At 43.2% G+C, this 19,143-nt stretch overlaps 1 protein-coding gene across 6 annotated transcripts in view; it reads left to right on the forward strand.

The window, feature by feature from the left end:
- Positions 1 to 19,143, forward strand: part of IKZF2 (IKAROS family zinc finger 2) — a 120,336-nt gene that overhangs the window by 45,546 nt on the left and 55,647 nt on the right. For 4 of the 6 annotated variants that reach the window (XM_074872581.1, XM_074872579.1, XM_074872584.1 and 1 more), the window contains one exon: positions 16,794 to 17,060. The exons of 1 other annotated variant lie outside the window; for it this stretch is intronic. In XM_074872581.1, coding sequence (XP_074728682.1) covers positions 16,794 to 17,060 — 267 coding nt within the window. The remainder of the gene's footprint in view (positions 1 to 16,793; positions 17,061 to 19,143) is intronic. One more of the 6 variants, XM_074872583.1, reaches the window with a different exon arrangement.

The raw sequence follows: 19,143 nt of genomic DNA on the forward strand, positions 1-19,143 counted from the left end.
GTCATGTTATAAGACATTAGTGTTAGAAATTTCCTCCCACTCGCTTGAACAATTTCTCTTTTGTGCAAACATATGCAAAGTCCTGCCTGCCTTTCTTTTTCTTGCAGCCTGTGTTAAACTTCAGTTGTCGCTTGAATTTATGTTCCAAGTTTTTCTGCATTAATCTCATTGAACCCAACAGTAGAGAACTTAAAGGATGTACAGAGATATTTTTTCTGAAGGGCTCATAAAAGAGGCAGGCTGCTACTACTAGCTTGAGCCAAAATATATGGAGTGAAAATTGTTCAAGTTTCTTTGCAAGCAGATGTATCTTGTCCCTGATAGAGAAGGCACTGGCTTTACAAATGCTGGGATTCCTGTAAGCAGTGTATGTCACGCTGAATTAGGATTTGTTTCTGCTTTCATTGACTTCAGCGCATGAACGTTAATCTCCAACATTAATCAATTTATCGTCGCTGAACCCCCATAAGATAAAGAATTACAACCTCTATTTTGTAGATGAACTGAGTTGTAGATTTAGATTCCTGTTTAAACATGTGTTTAGGCACCTAAGGATGCAACTAGATGCCGAGTAAGATTTATGAAAGTGCCTTAACTGATTTTGAGTGAAAGTTTAGGGCCCAAAGAAGTGAGGGGCTTTTATAAATTCAGCTAGGCACTGTAGGATCTATAGCAGTCTTGTGCTGACTTCCCTGGTCTCACCTGTGTTTGGGAGCAGACCTAGAGCCGAACCCAGACTTGCACCTTGTGACAGGCAGAAAGTGCATGCAGGAGATGAAAGCTGGGACCTTGAGGAGCCCACGCCTGGTGTCTGGGGACAGCACTACTCACACAGGCATACCCAGCCACAGTTCCCCCTTTCTGTTTATTCCCAGCCTTGTACTTCTATCAGCAACCCCTTTCCCACCTCAGGTTACTTTTCAGCTGGATCCATTCCAGCCATAGCAGAGGGTACGGCTCCAGGCCCCATGGAGATGAGTGACTGCAAAGGTCCTCTATCCCTGTCGTGGCTGGGCAGCCAGGAGCACAGTGAAGGCTTCTGAATTAACCATCTGTGCTGAAGAAAGGGATAGGAGGGACAGCTGTTTCGCTCTCCAAAATATGATGTAACTATGCCATCGTACAGTTAAGGACATACAGAGGTTTCAAATGTTTGCTTTTTTATTTTTTCCATTTATTTAGTTTTAAACCATGCCTGTTTCAGAAATTCCTTGATTTAAACGAGTTCAATGCTTCCTTAGTTCCTGATGCAAAAGACTAGCTCGAGACTGGTTTGCATCCTTACAGCCTGCTGGGAACGAGCTTGCTGTGGAAACTGCTAGGTGGAAATGACAAGTAATAAATTTGTCAAAAAAGGCAGCTTGTGAGCGGGACCAGAATGAAATTTGAGTCAAGTTAGATGAAAATGTTGGGGGAGAAAACACTTCAGCAACATTGAAATGGCTTTTGATGTTTGAAAGTAGAAAACATTTCCATGTTTGTTTCAAAATGATGTATTTCAGCTCAAAAGGGCCAGCACTTGAAAGGGGGAGGTTATACAACTTCAGAAATGTTTTATTTTATTTTTGCTCAAATAAACGTCTCGAGTCAGCTCAAATTATTTTCATAGTAAATGAAATGTTTCTGTTTGTTTGACCCATATGATTATTTCTTTCTTTTTGTTTTCAGTAGTCACTGCAAAAAAACTCTATTTTCCTTATGTCTCCCACCAGAACTGAAAGTTGGAGACTGGAATATTCCACCTCCATGTGTGCGGGGTGCAGCTGCCTAAAATAAATCAAGCTTTAAGCATCTCAGGCTCTGCGTCATGGTAGATGCTTTATTCTTACCCTAGAGTGAGAATCCCCTGTTGATGATGTCTTTAAGGAAGCCAATGATCCCAAAGCCCCAGGCCAGAAACTTGACAACAGAGTAGTAACGAGGCATTGCTTATATGAACAAGTCACTTTCTGCAAAGACTGTTTAGCATATATGCATGAATAATGGTGGTTATGAATGTTTGGGAACATTAAAGGAAATCAATGGATCCGCAATGCATATGAAAGCAGATAAATGAAGCATCGCATGTGATATATAAAATTATATGTCCTACCTGGGAGTATGCACACTGCCTCCCTGAACCCCTCAGATCAAATTTGGCACCAGGGTAGTTGAATCTGACACAGTTCTGATGATAACCTTTGCAACTGGAATTGTGTGGGTACATACACCTGATGAGAATGTGACAAGAGAAAATTGAATGTAAAGTCCGCTAGACAGCCAATAAATTTGTTTTATATCTTTATCTTTTCCTTGCTTGGCAATTATTTCAGTAGGTGCTGAACTACTTTCTGCTTGCTGTGAGCAAGGGTACTCGAATGACCTACTGTAAATTCTTGATATTTCCTGTACTTATGAGAAGACATAATCATCTGAGGAACTTGTATATTTAGTGTGGATTAAGACAATTTTTTAAAGAATGCTTTTTTTTTAAAAAAAAAAAAAGAGCAAGATTGGTCATAAGCAGTGGTAGGTTACTTAGTACTATAAAACTGAAATGTGTTCATACTGTCACCAAACCTCTGTTAGCTATTTTTAAAATAGTGGGGCGGAGTTGTTGCTCAGGTCCTTCTACATTATTTGTTGTAATTCAGTAGACTGTTAATGACAGTATATCGCTATTAGGTTATAGCCCTCCTAGGTTATGATTTTTAGAACCGTAAAGCAAGAGTTGCAGGGTTTCAGAGGTTGATTACAGAGAGAAGTTTATTGTTATTTCTTATACTCAAATCTGCTAGGTAAGTTAAAACAGCCAAATAGGAGATCTGGAATAGAAACGACGTGCAGTTAAACATTGAAAAATCTCTACCTCCTCTATACAGGAGAGCTATTAAACTATTGCTTATTGTACATTAGTATTCTGTGTTTGTTATCTGAAATGATACTACAGGCAGTAGTTTAAGCAGGCTATTACCATTTCTAACTTAATGCTACAGCATTCTCGCTTGTCTGCACAGTTGACCCAATCCTGTATGTCATCAGGGAGGAGATGTTTAACTTGTGACACTACTAATCCTTTCCTGAAGGCTTTTCGTTCTTCCTGCACGTTGTCCTTTCATTGCTTTTGTGAGCTGGAACATGCTTGCTCAGCCCAGTGATGAATTCATGTAATTACCAATGTATGTACCGAAGTCCTGTTGACTTTAATGTTAAAGACCAGTGATTGCTTAAGTATTGCACTGAATCAGGACCCCCAGGCGTTTTCACATGCACAAGCTAACTTGGGAATTGGTGCACCTTGTTGTAGTTCTCCACCGACGAGAACAAACAGCAGGCTCGGGACAATTCTGCAGCCTGGGCATCACTGCCAGCACCTGGGTGTGCATGGGGACAGCTGGGAGCACAGCAGCCCAACAGGGTGCTTGTCTCCTCCCAGGTAAATCTGCAGACCACAACTGGCCTGTCTGCCTTTGCATTAACACAAGTGGGATACGTGGAAGCAAACCATGATCAGAGTTCAGAGTGTGTATTTGGTTAATCCAATTCTAGAAAGCCTCATTAGTCTGTGTACAGGTATGAGTTATGCAAAAGCACAGGAATCTGCATCCCAGTATAGCACTCTGTGTGTGTGTACCTCTGCAGAAACCCTCTTGCAGGAGCTCGTAGTGCAGAGTCCTTTCTTTCTCAGCCAAGTTCTCACGCAGGGATACGGCTGATTCTCTATGTGCCTCTTGAAAATGTGCTTGTCTCCACGTTTTTATTTTGCTGATATAAATACACCTAATACACTGTGATAGTGCTGTGTTTTATAGGGACAGCTGCACTACTGTCAAGCCCAAAGAGTCTAGGTTAGTCTTGATGTATGTAGGCATCAAGCCTTCAGAGATTGTCCTCAGATGGAATGGCCGACAGTCCCAGGAATCACATCTGAATTACAAAAAACCTTGGGTCTCCATATGTTGTCATAACCCAGTAGACACATTATTCCCTGTAGAGGCTCATTTGTGATCCTTTCTTAATACAGTTTGCACTCAGAATAGCGTTAGCCCTTTGACAAGAGGGGAGATGTTGCTGTTAGAGCAGTTCTAGTCTGGGCTTCTGCCAGAGCTCTGTGGCATTGCCTTCCCAGGTTGATGGGGAAGGAGTGGACTTTTGCTTTCTCCATCCCTTCAGAAGCCATCCGTGCTGCTTCCTCAGTGCTTTGATATTCTGCCAGCTGAGGGAGGGAAGAGCCATTTATAAATATTTCTGGTAATACAGTAAGTACTCTCACATGTTTTGCTCACTCATTTTCCGTATCCAGAAATCTATCCGACCAGAATCAGTTCACTCTCTTTTATTAGCAGAAATAGATCTACAACAATTAAAATTGATTTAAAAAAAAAAAAAAAAGAAAAAAAAGAAAAAAAAGAGAAGCAGCAGCAGCAGCAAGCACAACATCATATTGACTGACTGTGTGTATATTCACACTGGCTTCCAATCCATGGATAATTACCCCTCAGAGATTGTGTGCTATGTACAGTACGGTGATGGAATTATGCACTTTAAAGAGCTTTAGTGAGGCTCTTAGGATGCCAAATTATTTCCTTTTTTTCTTTCTTCTTTTCATTGCAGTGAGTAATGATTTTTAAATGCATATGACCCATCCCCAAAAACAAAGTAAGGCATGTCAGTGATGTTTCATGTCTCTGGATCTCACTTTTCTTGAACTGACACAGTAGAAGTGTACCCATGAGATGAAATTTGGGGCATGGTCAGAGGATCTCTTGGGATTGCTGGCCTTTGTTAGTGAGGGGGAAGGCAAGTGGAACTCAGATGTTACTTGTTCTGTTTGGCAGCAGGTACCCCAATTAGGATTACTGCAAGGAAAGAGGGCTTGAAAGAGACCGTGGGTACAAATCTGTAGAAAAGCAGGCTTCGTTAGTTTGGCCAGTCATGGATCACCTTACTTGAACTCTAAGAACCAGTGGTGGTGGTTTCTCCGACCTCTTTGTCAGAGCCAGTTGAACTGTTTTGATTTGCAGTTTCACATAAAAAATTTAAAATATTGCCTATAAATTTCAGCCTAAATTGTTTTTGGCAAAGTGATAAGCAAGTAAAAAACAGGGCCTCATCGTAGGAAGTGTCAAGCAATCTTAATTTTAGGCAGAGATACCAGCTCCTCCTAGAGGAAAAGAGCCAGTACGTAAATAGCTCCCAACAGATCCTTTACCCAAGGAGACAAAAGGGTGATGTGCAGAAGTTGCTGCTAATGCCAAATTTAAGCTTTCCAATGGGAATGTGTCACGTACATGAGGTCTGAGTTTGTCTGTAAGATGTGACTTGATGTTCAGGCAGGAGTGTTTCTTGATACTCTGTGATATTTTGGAGGTATTAACAGCTCTCCAGACCCGTTGGAGCTCTTTGGAGAACATCTCCAGAGGTACTCTCACGGCACTTGGAAAAGGAGGTACCTCTTGAAACACAGCAATCGGGAATGTAGTTGCAGGGCTGCTGTACTCCTCTCTGGTGGGTGCTTGTTCTTTGCAGCTATGTTTATGGATTTTTATCTTTAATGAATGTTTAGTAATAGTGAGTGGTGCTGCATCCCCTTCCACCAGCCTGGACCAGCGGGCTGTTGTGTTAAAGGGAGGGCTCCCAAAGACAACTTGTTGCTCACGAAGAGACTCTTTAACTGGGACAGGCTGTAGCAGCTGCAAGGTCTCCACAGCTGCCCTGCTCCTGCTCAAGGATGAATGAAGATGGGCCTGGGAGTGCTCCCAGGAGGAGGAGTGTCCCTGCTCTCCCTGTGTAACCCGGGCTGAAGAAGCCAGAACAAGGCAAACAAGGACCTTCCTTGATGCTGCCCAGCCTCAGCCCCTTAATAAAACAAAGGACACACACTGCTTTACAGCTAGCTGAGGACAAACAAATGAAATAGTTCTGCTGTCCATCAGAGAAGCTGTGTGCATGGCTGTACGTGGTGGTTGAATGTGCGGTTTCCAAGGAGTAGCTGAGTTTGAGACGTGTTCGAGAGAGGGCTGCGTGTATCCCCTGAGGAAGTATCAGATGCTTCAGTCTATGAATCTGTTACGTCTCCAACTTCTTGACTCTTCCAGAATAATACCAAGTAGTACTCAAAACCACTTGCAGCATCTTTTAACTTGTTTGGTGATGGTGCATCGTATGACCTCCTCGGCACGCTGAAATGTTTCAGCTTGGGGTTTGGTCCTGCAATCCCTAGTCCTTTCTTGTCTGAGTTGTCGATGGGGGCATCCGCTCAGTGCTCTTGGGTACTGCAGTGAAAATGTGGTGGGTGCTTTCGGTGTTTAAGTGGTTGATACAAGAAAATGTGCATGTGCCCCCGCATTCTTATTGTTTTAATCTAACTTGAGGAATCATTCCTTACTTGTTAGATATGTAAATTTTTAGGTGCCTAATTATCTGTTTGACTTGCCAACTCCCTCCAGCCCCTTTCTTCCATGATCCCACCACCCTCTTCCCTTCTCTTTCCCTTAAATATGTGTAGATGATGAATAGCAAATCTTATCATAGAATTTTTCAGGAATATTTACTGTAGGGTTTTGCTTTTGTTTGCTTTTCTGGTGACTTGGAGATGGCATGGTGAGAAAAGAAACATGTGAGCTAAACCTGTTGGTTTGAACATTGTGTCAGAAAATATCCATAAATTGCAAGTTACTACACAGATGTATAGATTTAATGAGACTGTGTAATGCCATTTATTTATGCTAAAGAATCTGACACATACGGTACTGAAAAAAAGTTAATACTCCAAGAGTTATTTTATATTTTTCCATTGCCATCTGTCACTGCCTACATAATAATGATACAGGTGAAAGCCTAGCACTGCTTTAAAAAAAAAAATCAGAATGAATAGTCATTTAAATATCTTGCTGTTTTAATAGCTGGTGTGTTTTAAATTGTGGGAAGGAAGCAACAGAGATACCCTCCCTCCCCATTTTTAGTATATTAAATTTGGGGTTTAAACAGATTTAAATTCTTGAAGTGACTTTTGAAAGTAGAAAATGGTTATAGACTGTTCTGGCCTTTAAATTGGAAAAGTTAAAGGACTAAACCAGATTCTGCCATCCTTATAACACACCATCAATGTCTGGTTCTCAGAGCAGCACTTTCATGTGAATCTTTAGATGTAGGTAGATTTTTGAGCTCTAAATCCTGCCTTAATGTGCTGAATTCAATACTACTGGGGTCTCTGAACTGTGAGCAGGTCTCTCTAGATCCCAGATCCCCAAATCTCTGTCCCCACTGGCTATCTGAAATCAGTAAAGAAAAAAAAAAGTGAGGGGAATATACTTTTTCAACTGTCTCAAGTAAAAATACATGTCTCAGAGCAGCACCATGCTGACAGAACTCAGCATTTACGAAGACACTGGCTTTTAAGAGTTTTCCTTCAACTATATGCAGTCTGCGGTTAGGCAAAACTGCTTTCCGTTTTTTTGTTGTAATCACGGTGGAGTCCAACACACCAAGGACTGTGAAGTGCATGGTGAGAAGTCCCTAGGCTTAGACGTTTGCAGCGATCCAGGGATCTGCCCATTGCTTTGCATCAGCCACCTGCCTACAAGGTTGCAGACAAGGCTTTGACTCAAATAAATGAAACAGATTTTGTTGTTAATCTCCTTTTTACAATGTAGTGACAAAGACAGAAAATATTTTTGTGGCAGGTGCTTATCCTATAATTTTCCATGGGTTGATGAGTCAGGGGAGGTGCCTCCTTTAGAGGAGGAGGACATGGCTAGATCAGGTTGCATTAAGATGATTTAGAGTTTATATAATTAAAAATAAATACATCTTTTCTTGAAAGCTGTGAATGATCCAAAGGTGTAACTTTGTAGTGAAAGCTTTTCACGTATTTAAAATAATGTCTCTAGTGGTAAAAATGCCAGAAAATGAAGCAAAGTACCTGGTCCGGACCCAGAGAAGTCACTCCATTGGCTTCAAACAACTTTTTCAGGTGTATTTTCAAATATAGTGCAGATCCCTAATGGAAAGTTCCTTATAAATGAAATAATCATTACTGTTCTAATTACTACTCTTTGCGCACTTTGGAAAGCATTTTAGGAAGTCATGCACTTTTTAAGAAGCAGAGATGACAATGAGTGAGCAATGAGGTTTTGGTCACTTTAAATGGATGTTTTATAAATCACTTTATTTTTGTTTATAAGAGATGATCCATATATAGCTGTAGTTTGTCAGCATTTTCCATTACAGAATTCTAGTTTTGGGTACCATATAGAGCTCTCAGCAGCCTCTTAGAAAATCCACTTAGAGGTGAATGTTGTGTCATTGCTCAATGAGTATGTTGTTCTGCTCCCTTATTAGAATTAGAATTGATCTTAAAAATAAAAAGGTGTTCATGGTTTAATGTTTTGAGAGACAGAGTGTTTCACTACAGGACTGAGCCCGATTTTATTTTTCTTCCTCTCTCTGCTTTCCAGTGTGCATCAGAAATAACTCCACTGAAGTAAAAAAGAGCTGTGGTAGGAGAGGAGACTGACAGTATTTAGTGTACATGTTGCAGACAGTAAGAGACTTGCTTTAGATCGGCAAGGGAAAGGGCTGTGAAAGACCACCCACGTCACCGAACCCTGCCTCCTGCAGCTCACAGTAACTGTGAAATAAAAGTTTACAATGAAAAGGGGCCCTGGCGAACACCTGCCATGCACCACAGCTCCCTCAACATCACCTGCCCGTCTGTAACGAGCGTAAAGTCATTAAGACAAAGGCAGAAAGTCTTAGTGGTTACAGTATGTGGCAGGAGAGGGCAGGGGAGCGCAAGTGCTGACCAGGTGTAGCATAAAGGCAGAAAGGTTGCTCGACATTTGCTCAGTAAAGCATGTTTCATGCCACAGAAAAAGGAGAGGAAAAAGAAAAATCCTACTCCCTCTCACCCCGTCAAAAGAGCCCAGAAAGTAGAACGAATAAACAGGTATCCCACAATTGCTCCTAATTTGACTGTAGGGAAAAATCCATGAGTCCAAGCCTGATAACTGGCCTAGCTTGAGCATCAATAGAGGGGACAGCGGCTAGGAGCCGAGCACCACTGCATTCCATTCACCTTTTGCAGGAGCCAGGTTCTGACGTTGCAAGTAGATAGGGGGGCATGGGGGTGAGGAAGCTCTTCCTTGCACCTATAGGGAATCAGCAGAAACCTTGTATAATGTTAAGCACAATACTTGTTGCACTGTAATTACTTTGTAAGTATAGTCAAAAAAGGAGGGGGAGGATGGGTCATCAGGAGTACTACCCTGGGATATGAATACAAGACTCTCACTTGTGTAAGTACAAGTTGCATAGATGCATTTGTGGGTGAAATTTGGCCTGATGTCCTTCTGGAGAGGAATCTTGCGACACTGAGCAATCATATATATTCAGTTAGGAGTTCTGACTCTTGCCAGATGGAGGTATGCAGCATGGGTGACTTGTGGTGAGCAAACAGTCATGTCTAAAGGCTGGGCATCTGGGGCAAATTCTGGTCTAGATACTGCCATCCTTACTTATACCAAAGTACTCTTTAATCAGTGTCTCAGTCTTTGGACTTCAGCAGGGTTCTCACTGAATGCAACTCAAAAATCATTGGAACCATCAGAATTTGGTCCTGTGATAGAAAATAAATTTCAGGTCTTAATGCTGCACTTGCTGGGATGCCGTGTGTTTAGATCGGAGCCTGTCCAACTGTAACTGTGGTCTTTTCAGTTTAATATTTGTATAAGCTTGCATAGCTGTTTGAGCATAAAAGTTGTTCCACAGGTTTCACTGCTGCAGTCTTCATTCCTTGTGTCTGACCGTGGACAGCTGGGTTGGGAGAAGCTGCCTGGTGTTTTAAAACCATTGCTACTGAAAGCTTGCAGTGACATCTAGGGTGCTGCTCCACATCAGCCAAAGCTGGTTCTTGCGATGGCACAGTATGCCAGATCCAGCTGAAAATGGTTGTTTTTTCTCAGGAAGGTTAGTTTTCAACCAGATTGGCTTACCATCCAGTTCCATGAGCGCTGGTGCCAGTATAAAAGATGGAAGGGGTGGGGAAGGAGAGGATGGCAACCACAGTTTGTGTCAGCTAAAACCTGACTGAAGCTTGGCTTAGCTATGCAATCACATCCTAATTTAAACTAAACTTGGGTGTAACAGACCTGTTAGTCTACACTTACTGCACACACCACCTCCGGAAGATATGAAATAAGTATTCTGTTGCATTTAGTGAGAGTTTAAATTGACTTCAGAGGTAACAGGCTTAAACTGAGATTCTTCAATGTGAAAACTAAAAATTTCTAAGGATGCCTAAATAAGCTGATCATTTCTCACTGAATTTCTGGCGTATTAACTACCTCCATGTGGGCTTGAAGAATCCCGTTTGTAGCATGCAGAAAAGGACTCTGCACAAAGCTTCTAAAATCTTTCCTTTCCCTCCTTTATATTAGTTATGAAATATTTGGTTTGATTTAACAGTTACAAATGGACATAAGCCTGCTGAGGTCACCGTGACAACATGGTGTCACCATCTAAGATTCCCACTTATTCAGTGGCCAAAAAGCTAAATCTTTGGCAGCTTGTGATAAACAAATTTGACACCCAGCATCGGGGATGTCCATGTGTAACGTAAGAGGCCCTGCTTGGGCTTTTGTTGCTTGACTTGAGAAAGGAGCTGGGTAATTCCCCGTTCTTTGCAGGTGACATTCACCCTCATTTGTTCCATCCAGATACAGCTTCACTTCTCTCTAAGCCTCCAGAAAGCCTCAATCTACTGTGAAAGCAGAACTGACTCCCTTGAAATACACCTTTCTAACCCCCAACTGAAACATTTTCCATTACAGTGTCGTTAGGGCAGCATTGCCCACAGGTGTCGTTCGAGACGTCTTCTTTTCTCCCGGAGATCACGGTTATCTAACCCGAAGCAGCAGATGCGCTGCCAGTGCCTTGAGCAGACCTGACTCTCCTTATTCCTCAGCATCACGCTTACGCAGCTTTGCAGCGATACCTGCTTTGCACCAGCACAGCACAAGGAGAAGGGGAGGCCTGTTCCTTTCTCAGGAACTGAATATAATTTCTAGCTAATTTGCTTTTTAGCGTCAACCTGTTTGCCAAGTACTTTGTGGCTATGAGGCAAAAACAGAGCAGATTCCTTGCCTGGTTCTGCCGCTGCTCAGCTGGCATTCTCACCCTTTGTATGGGTGCCTTTTGAAAAAGGGAAGATTTGTCTTGGTGGTCCCTTGTTTACACATTTGATAGCTCACAATTAAGCTAAAATGGGCTTGAAAAGCCTCGTTAATTAAGAGCCAACTTCTACCAGCAATAAGAAACTCAAAGATGAAGTTTTCTTTTCACTAAGACCCCTTTATACTGTTCCAGGAGGAAAGTATGTTTAAACATGCATTAAAGTCTCACTACACTTCTGGAGTGGTGTAAACACTCTCTTTAAGGATGCTTTTTGCTACCAGAGTGCTCTTAGACTGAACAAAGAGTCAGGGCTCATTGTTTCCAGCTTTTGGCATTCCTTACCTTGAATTTTCAAAATCTGTCAAGACAGAAGAGTTCTCCCTCTCTCCCTGCTTAATTTTTGCTTTACAAAACACTTAGCAGTTTGCCATCCCATATTAACTGTATTCCACTCACCATTACTGAGGGCTTTTAATTGTATAGAAACAGGGCATTTAATAGTACAGAAACACTCCACATCTGAGTCTTGCGATGTGTAAGAACTAGGTACCCAGGTTTAAAACATGCGAGAAGCTGGGTCATTTTCTATTTGTCTTTAGCTGCCAATTAGCAATGTTACTAATCCACTGCCTAGGAGAAGTTCATGATTAAAATAGGTGGTGTCACTGACCATTGACAAGATGATACGCGGAAGGTTGTGCTGTAGCTGCCTGTCACTGTGTTGTGGTAGTTAGAGCTCGGTCTCATTTTCCAGAGGGAAGTAACAATTTCTTAATTTCTTTGTGTTCTGGCGTAAAGACAAGACACATTATCCAGGCTTTGACTATTGCATTATATTGTGTTCTGGACAGGGAATCTGCAGCAGACCCCGGGAGAGCTAATGTGCCACCTGCCCCCGGCTATCAGACAAGTTTGGTTAGAGAACGCATTGTGTCTGCATTAGCTGCAAGTGTCCTTCGCTGTGCTTGCCCACAGAGCCACTCCAAGGCTCTTCGGGGGCGGCAGATTTGAATTTTGCCTCCTCAAGGATGAGTATCTGAAGCTGGGCCAAAGCTTTGTTTCCTGCTGGCGCGAGAAGAGGGATGGGGGAAGAGGCACGGGAGGGCTTGAGGAGTCAGGCTTGCTTTTTCTGCTGCTCCGGGGGCAGCAGGAAGAGGCTGGTGGTATGCAGCTGCTGCCAGGAAAGGCTAACCTCTAGCCGGAGACCACAAACCCTTGGTGACAGTGGCCAGCCTGGTTTTCCACGGCCACAGATAAAATAAGCAACGACCTAGGACAGCAGACAGTGGAGGAGACAGAGGGGCACAGTCCTGCTGCTTGTTCCCTGTTGTGTTGGGTAGAAGGATTTTTTGTTCTGTGGTGGGAATTGCACTCGAGCTTGCTCACTGAAGGACAAGATGGCCAGTGCTTTAATTTACATCCCACCTGGGGATCAAATGTCTCAACAAGACAGGAGGGGTTTTTTTTTTCCTCCCAGATCTCACTTTTGAGGGGAACAAATTTCCATGACAGAGGATGAAATAGTAGGAATATTTTTTAGGTGGATCTTCCAACTTCTGGTTTGTAGCTACACTAATTTGTGGGTGAAGGAAATATTTTGGTACTGAAAACTTGCCAAAATGCTGTTTAACAGGGAATTACAGTTTAATTAGCACTTATGAGACATTAGCAATAATTGTATTCAACTTGGCCACTCAGGATAAAGTGTGATTCAGGATCAGCTGGATGGTGCTCTGAAAAAAAAAATAAAAGAGGGGAAAAAAAGAAGAAAAAAACCCATTGCTATGTGGTCTGGTGATTATATGCCATTAGCTTTGTGTTCATAGGTAGAAGCTTTTGTGGGTGCTTGACTTTCTTTTTTTCTTTTTTTCTTTTTTTTTTCTTTTCTTTTTTCTCCATGAGGTGTTGTGCTGGACTGGGAAAAAGTGGAAGGAACTTGTATTAACTGGAGGGAAATGGTTTGACTTCATGCTTTTGCAGTGAGCTGGATTACAGTTTATCCCTGCTATCTCTTTTGCTGTAATTTTTAGGAAAAGTGCCAAAAAATTTAAAAATTTTTTCCATTTACTTATTTATGCTTTGCTTTGCCAAGGAATGAGAAAGCCTGCCACTTTTAGCAAGCGTGTGAACAAGAAAGGCAAGGGAACCCAGGGTAAAATTTGATGTGGAGACTTGTGTACGATGCAGAATAGCCATAAACATCCCTTGAATCCCTTTTTTCTTTGCAGCGGAGTTCATTATGCTCTCTGAGTTTGTGGCTGTAGGTGAAAACAAAGACAGTGATACAAAATGATTGTAGTTTCAAAGACTGACTGAGAACAGAGAAAACAAACTATATGCAATTTAAGCGCCTGTTTGTATGCAGGCTACCACTCAAGCCTAATATACACACCAGTATGATGTAAGGCAGCGGAGATGACCTGATTAGCAAAGCCCTAGCAATGAGCTGAGGAGATCCCTGCTGCACCAGTGCACCCCTCCTTGGAGACCTGCGACTAGTCCCAGCTGAAGGAAACCTTCCCGCAGCAACAAGAGCTAGCGGAAGGTTTCTGAAAATGTCAGTGATGGTGCTCTGTGTGTGTGTGAAGGTGAGGGAAGAAGAGTGAACAGCCTGCACAACTTTGCAGAATAGCTGGCATGTTATGAGAGATGCAATGTGAATTACTTGGGCTTTGTGAGCTACGTTTGCAGGAGTTGTGGAGCACTGTGTGTTTGGGGAGGTTGCATTTCAGCAAACGGCTCGCTCCGTTTTGTTGTGCTGTTTATCCTGTTGGATGAAAGCCATCATTTAGCAGAAAGAAACGCTAGGGCAAGATAAAGTAAGTGATCTTCCAGTTTGTAAGCTCTTGCAGCGTTGCTTTCATACGTGCTGAGCAGGCAGAGGTCCACAGACGTGAATGGGAACTCGTGGTGTTCAGCACTTATTACAGTCAAGTGTTTATTATTCCATGTCAGAGAAATAGAGACAAAAACTTCCATACGTAAGATACAAGGCTTTCTATCTCTCTTGTGAGTACGTATAAATATACGCAATTGGTATGAGGTTTTTTTGGTTATTTTGTGCATTACTGTGCGTGGGGAGTGTGCAGGCTCGTGGCAGCGGCTGGGGTTTTAGGTGAGGAGTGCAGGGCACTATTTCTGGCTCTACCCTAGCTACTTGTGTGGCCAAGTGTATTAAATCCTGCTCCTGAAGACAGCAAACTGTTTATTCGGGCTTCATTCTCAGACTTGCTGAATACCCCAAAAGGCTGCTATTATTAGAGGGAACTGCCATTCCTTAGCTCTGAAAGTGGGCTGTCCATAAATCACCAACGCGTGCTTTCCACGGGGAGGTGGGAGTAGAACCTCAGCTTTCTCCCTGCCAGCCCGTGGAGCTGGCAAAGCTCCCGCTCTTCCAGCCCCTCCACTGAGGGTGCATCCTTCTGGTCACGAGGCTGGTGATGGTTGTGCCAGCCCCCATACCTTGGGCTCCACACAAGCATTGGATGGCTTCCGATTGCTTCTCTTGCTGCCGTGGTGGGGCAGGCTGCCTTGCTCTTGCTGTGCAAACAGTCTCCTGTTGACCTGTTTCTGCCTTTCTTCCTCCCTTTGTTGAGGTGGTGGTGGCCTCGCAGAAAAAGCTATTAAGAAAACAACTATATCTTGACCTTAGGGGGAGGTGATTTGCAATTACATAGAAGTTTAGGGTCTTTTTCATGGCCAGCAAGAGGTTGCTTTCATCCACACGTTTCCCTGTGCGTGCTGTTGGTACCAGGATTAGCACTGTGGAGCAGAGAGCTGTCCCCGTGGGGCTGTGCTCTTCCACCACGCTGGGTGTAGGTGGGGACGGCCATCCTGCGCCCAGGCCAGCACAGCCAAGCACTGCCCCCGGGCACTGGCTGGGGCCAGGTCATGGTCAAGCTCTCAGTCTGTGCCACTGTTTCTTTTTTTAAACAATAAATGCATCTCTGTGGCAACAAAAATATCAATTCCCTTCTATAAATGACGAGCTCAAATATTTTGTAGTTATAGACCTTTTCAATGACAGTGCCTGTGCTGATATTAGCCTGCTGTGATCTGATCTGGCTGTGTCCTTGCTCTGGATGTGCTTTGCTGTAATAGTACTTTCATTCCTTAGCTCCCATTAGTGCCGTGATGAATAGTGGAAGATGCGTTTCAACAATTTTGTGATTGAAAAGCAACATCTTACTGTTGTTTGGTCTCTGGTGCCTTTAGCCTGTTATGCTTTGCCTAGAAGTAACAGCAGTGATTTAGAGTTGCAACATCAACGCCAGTGTCTGAACCTTGGGTTTTCTTTAACTATAAATTCTGGGAAAGGAGGAGAAAGCATGATGAAGGAGGAAGTCTAAGTGGTAGGGTTTGTTCTGACATTTCCAGGCCGGCTGTTTGAAGCCTCACAGCAATCAGACACATTTACTCCTAACTCCCTTGTTGGGTTCCCAGTGAGGTGCCCCTTTTGTGGCTGCTCTGGAGCACACCTGGCCAGGGTTAGGAGACACCAGCCAGGTCCACTGCTGTCACTGACACTCGTGCCAAGGGCCTTAGTACAGAGGTCAAAGACTGCTTAGATATGAAGGCTGAATCACCTTCTTTTTAAACCTCTCAGCAGGATCAAGGCTTAGGGAAGCAGGCACGTGGGCTTGCCTTCTGGCTGGCAGTGTGGCTGGAGAGTGTGACGCTGGGACAGGCCTTTCAACAGTTTTGACCAAGCATTGAGGCATTGAAATGGGGGTGTCTGGTGATTAAAACACCCCTGCACCGACACCCCTACATGAAAAAGCGTGATGCATTCATTTTCTTTAAAGATTTGCTGATCCCACAAGCTCTTGATAGTTAGAGGAGGTTTATCCTGTGACCTGAGGATCACAGAAATCAGTGATGGGCCCACCAGCCTAACTAGGCAGATATGAAAGGTCTTCAACTGCACTTATTTCACTTGCAAATATAAATAAGCCAGCAGCATAGGTCTTGCTTCAGACCTGTTTGCCTTGGCAGTGCCCCATTTACGTGAATCAGAAGATGGTAGCAAAAAAGCACTGGAGGCTCCTCCAGAGATTGGTCTCCCCTCTGTCAGGAAACCTGCCCGTGCATTTGGAGATTACCAACACAGTCCACAAGCCTGGCTTCGCTAGGTTCCTGTGTTTTGAACAATCCTGCCTGCAAAGGGTGTTTCCACGAGCTGTGGCAGTGCAGCATCCTCTCTTTGGAAACATTATGTATTGGTGCAGTAGCTCAAGGCAGGAGAGACATGAAGGAAGCAGCTCTGGCTATGTCCTTTGCTCTTGTAACTCAGGCTCCTTGAAAGGAAGGGAGTGCCTGTGTTTCAAGCTGAGAAGCAGGAGGTCAGTTCTTAAGCCTGCTGCATCTCTGCAACTTCTGGTAGGTCTCTGAATCATGCTGTGCCTTAGTTCCTATTCTGTAAAGTAGGGATAGAAATTAGGATTTAAAAAAAAAAAAACAAACAAGGCCCTGAAGAAACATGCAGTTGTAACTTGTGGTGCCATCACCACCACGAGGCCCTCATGTTGGTGTGAGCTTCAGGGCTGTGCTTTAATATTGACAGTACTAGGAATTTGTCATGATATCAATTTGGAACGTCGAAAATACACACTTTTAATTTTTTTTTTTTTTTATTTCAGCAAATTCAGTAAAGCTAGAAATGCAAAGTGATGAGGAATGTGACAGGAAGCCCCTGAGTCAGGAGGATGAGATCAGGGCTCATGATGAAGGAAGCAGCCTGGAAGAGCCCCTCACTGAGAGTAACGAGATGGCGGATAACAGAAAGATCCAGGAGCTATCGAGCGAGGGAGGAATCCGGCTTCCGAATGGTAAACTGAAATGTGACGTCTGTGGCATGGTTTGCATTGGGCCCAATGTGCTAATGGTACATAAAAGGAGCCACACTGGTAAGCAGCTGAAAGAAAATCTGATGACTGCCTGTGGCGTCTGATGTTGATATTACCTGACAACTCTTCTCTCTTCCCTTTTCATTCATGGGGTAGCAGGAGGCTGGGGAGGGGTGAGACGGGCTTCATTGGTTTGGTTCTCTTCCTACTCCCCAAATTCCGGTGATGCTGTGTTTCTGGCAATCATGGTGCTTCCTTGACATTGATTTCCAGCCTTTGGTTCTTAAAAACAGCACAGAGTCTGGAAATTGCCTTTTTTACTGTTCTTGGCCAGGGGCAAGATGGTGAGAGTCATCCTCTGGCATGAGGGGGGTGTGTGTCTTCGTGTGTGTGCATGTGCAAGGCTTTTGAGCCTTTAAGGTGAGTCTTAGATGGTCTTAGAGGCGCTCACAGGCAGACAATGCCAGCAGGTTCCCAGGGATCTCACACTTCCTTTGCAAGTGGCTGGACATGATGCCGGTGGCCTGGCAAACCTGGGATTAGCAAACCCCACAGGGCACACTCACTACCTAGTGATCCTGATGCCAGGGTGGGCTTGCTGCTCATTGTGTGACAGCTCCATCAGGGGAACCTCACCTGAACCGATGTCACGGACTAGCACTTGGCTCCCCCTCACCATCCAGATACCATTTTTACAGCCTTTCAATTCTTGCATTCTCCTATAATTTATTACTATTAGTACTACTACTGTTTGGAGACCAAAACAGCTTACTAGGCTTAGGGATTTGAGAATTCAAGAGGCAGACAAAACCTTTGCGATATGCTGATTGAGCAGGTCTGTGAGGCCTGAAAGATGAGGCCTCAAGTTCAAAACAGGGAATTTCAGGGGAGTTTTGGCTAATATGACAAACTAGGGTGCCCAGGAGGCTGGTACTCACTTTGTTGCTGCTGCTCCTCGGGGGGGGAGTGACAGTTACCTCCAACAGGATAAAAGTATAGATGGTGCCAGAAGACAACACTCTCTGGTCTTGCAGAGGTCTACCTAGCACAGCCTTTGATTCAAAAAAGCATGTAAACTTGTGCTTAACTTTTATGAGCTATAAGCATGTGTAAGTCACCTGAAGTGCTACAATATATGCTTACCTTAAGATACACACTTAAATCTTATTAAGGTTAAGCAGATTCCTGTGTTGGAGCCTCAGTGGGTGTTTGTTCTTCATATTTTATGGACAAAATGAAAGATATTTTGGTTTTTTATCTTTCTCTGCTAATATTTAATGGGGTGAGAGACTCACACTGACTATGAGATATCTGCTAAGATACAAAAAGAAAAGTGGGGTTTTAAGGTAGGGTAAGAAAGACTTTAGGTAATCCCTTTGTAAACCTGGTAGTTTGCAGTCAAGTAGTGTGCTCTTGATGGGAAAGAAATCAATAGAATTTCTGTACAGAGGAATAACAAATATATATTACATAGTTAATGCCCTGTATATAAGTTGTATTGATAATAACTTAACATAAATGTATAATGCAAAACATTGCAGTGTCGTTTACGATGTAGTCATGATTTTAGACAGCAATTATGACGGGGGAAAAGCATTAGCTGGAGTACCAAAATCTTGATTAACAATTTGACATGCTATTACTAGGAAAGGGAAAGAGAATAGAGAATGTAACAGACTGAGTCCCCAGCTTTCAACCTCCCCAAAAGTTTTCATTGGCACTTGCGTGTATCTGAGCATATGTGTTGTAGGTGCATCAGAGTCCATGTATTTGAACTTGAGCAGCTAAATTAGACCTGCTAAATTTAGATTTAGGTACTTAATTAAATGGTCTGCATTTTTTTGAGATACTGAATAGCTAGCGCATCTTTAAATACAAACAAGCTGCCTTTTTCATGTTGAAGACGACATGCAAATTCAAAGCGAACAGAACCAAATCTCATCTGTGTGCAGGCAAGACAGCTGTATGCGGGTACAGGGGTAGGAATTGCATAACTGGTAGCTTTTTCCTTTGGGCTGGTTCCTTTTAGAGCTCTGACTCTTTTCCCATCTGAGCAGAGGAGATGTGATGTATTGCTCTATACAGATGATTTCAAGCATATAGAAATGGCATTCCTTTTAATGTGCAGCTCAGTGGCCTACTC

This window comes from Strix uralensis, chromosome 6 (assembly GCF_047716275.1).
Source record: "Strix uralensis isolate ZFMK-TIS-50842 chromosome 6, bStrUra1, whole genome shotgun sequence".
Classification (NCBI taxonomy): Eukaryota; Metazoa; Chordata; class Aves; order Strigiformes; family Strigidae; genus Strix; species Strix uralensis.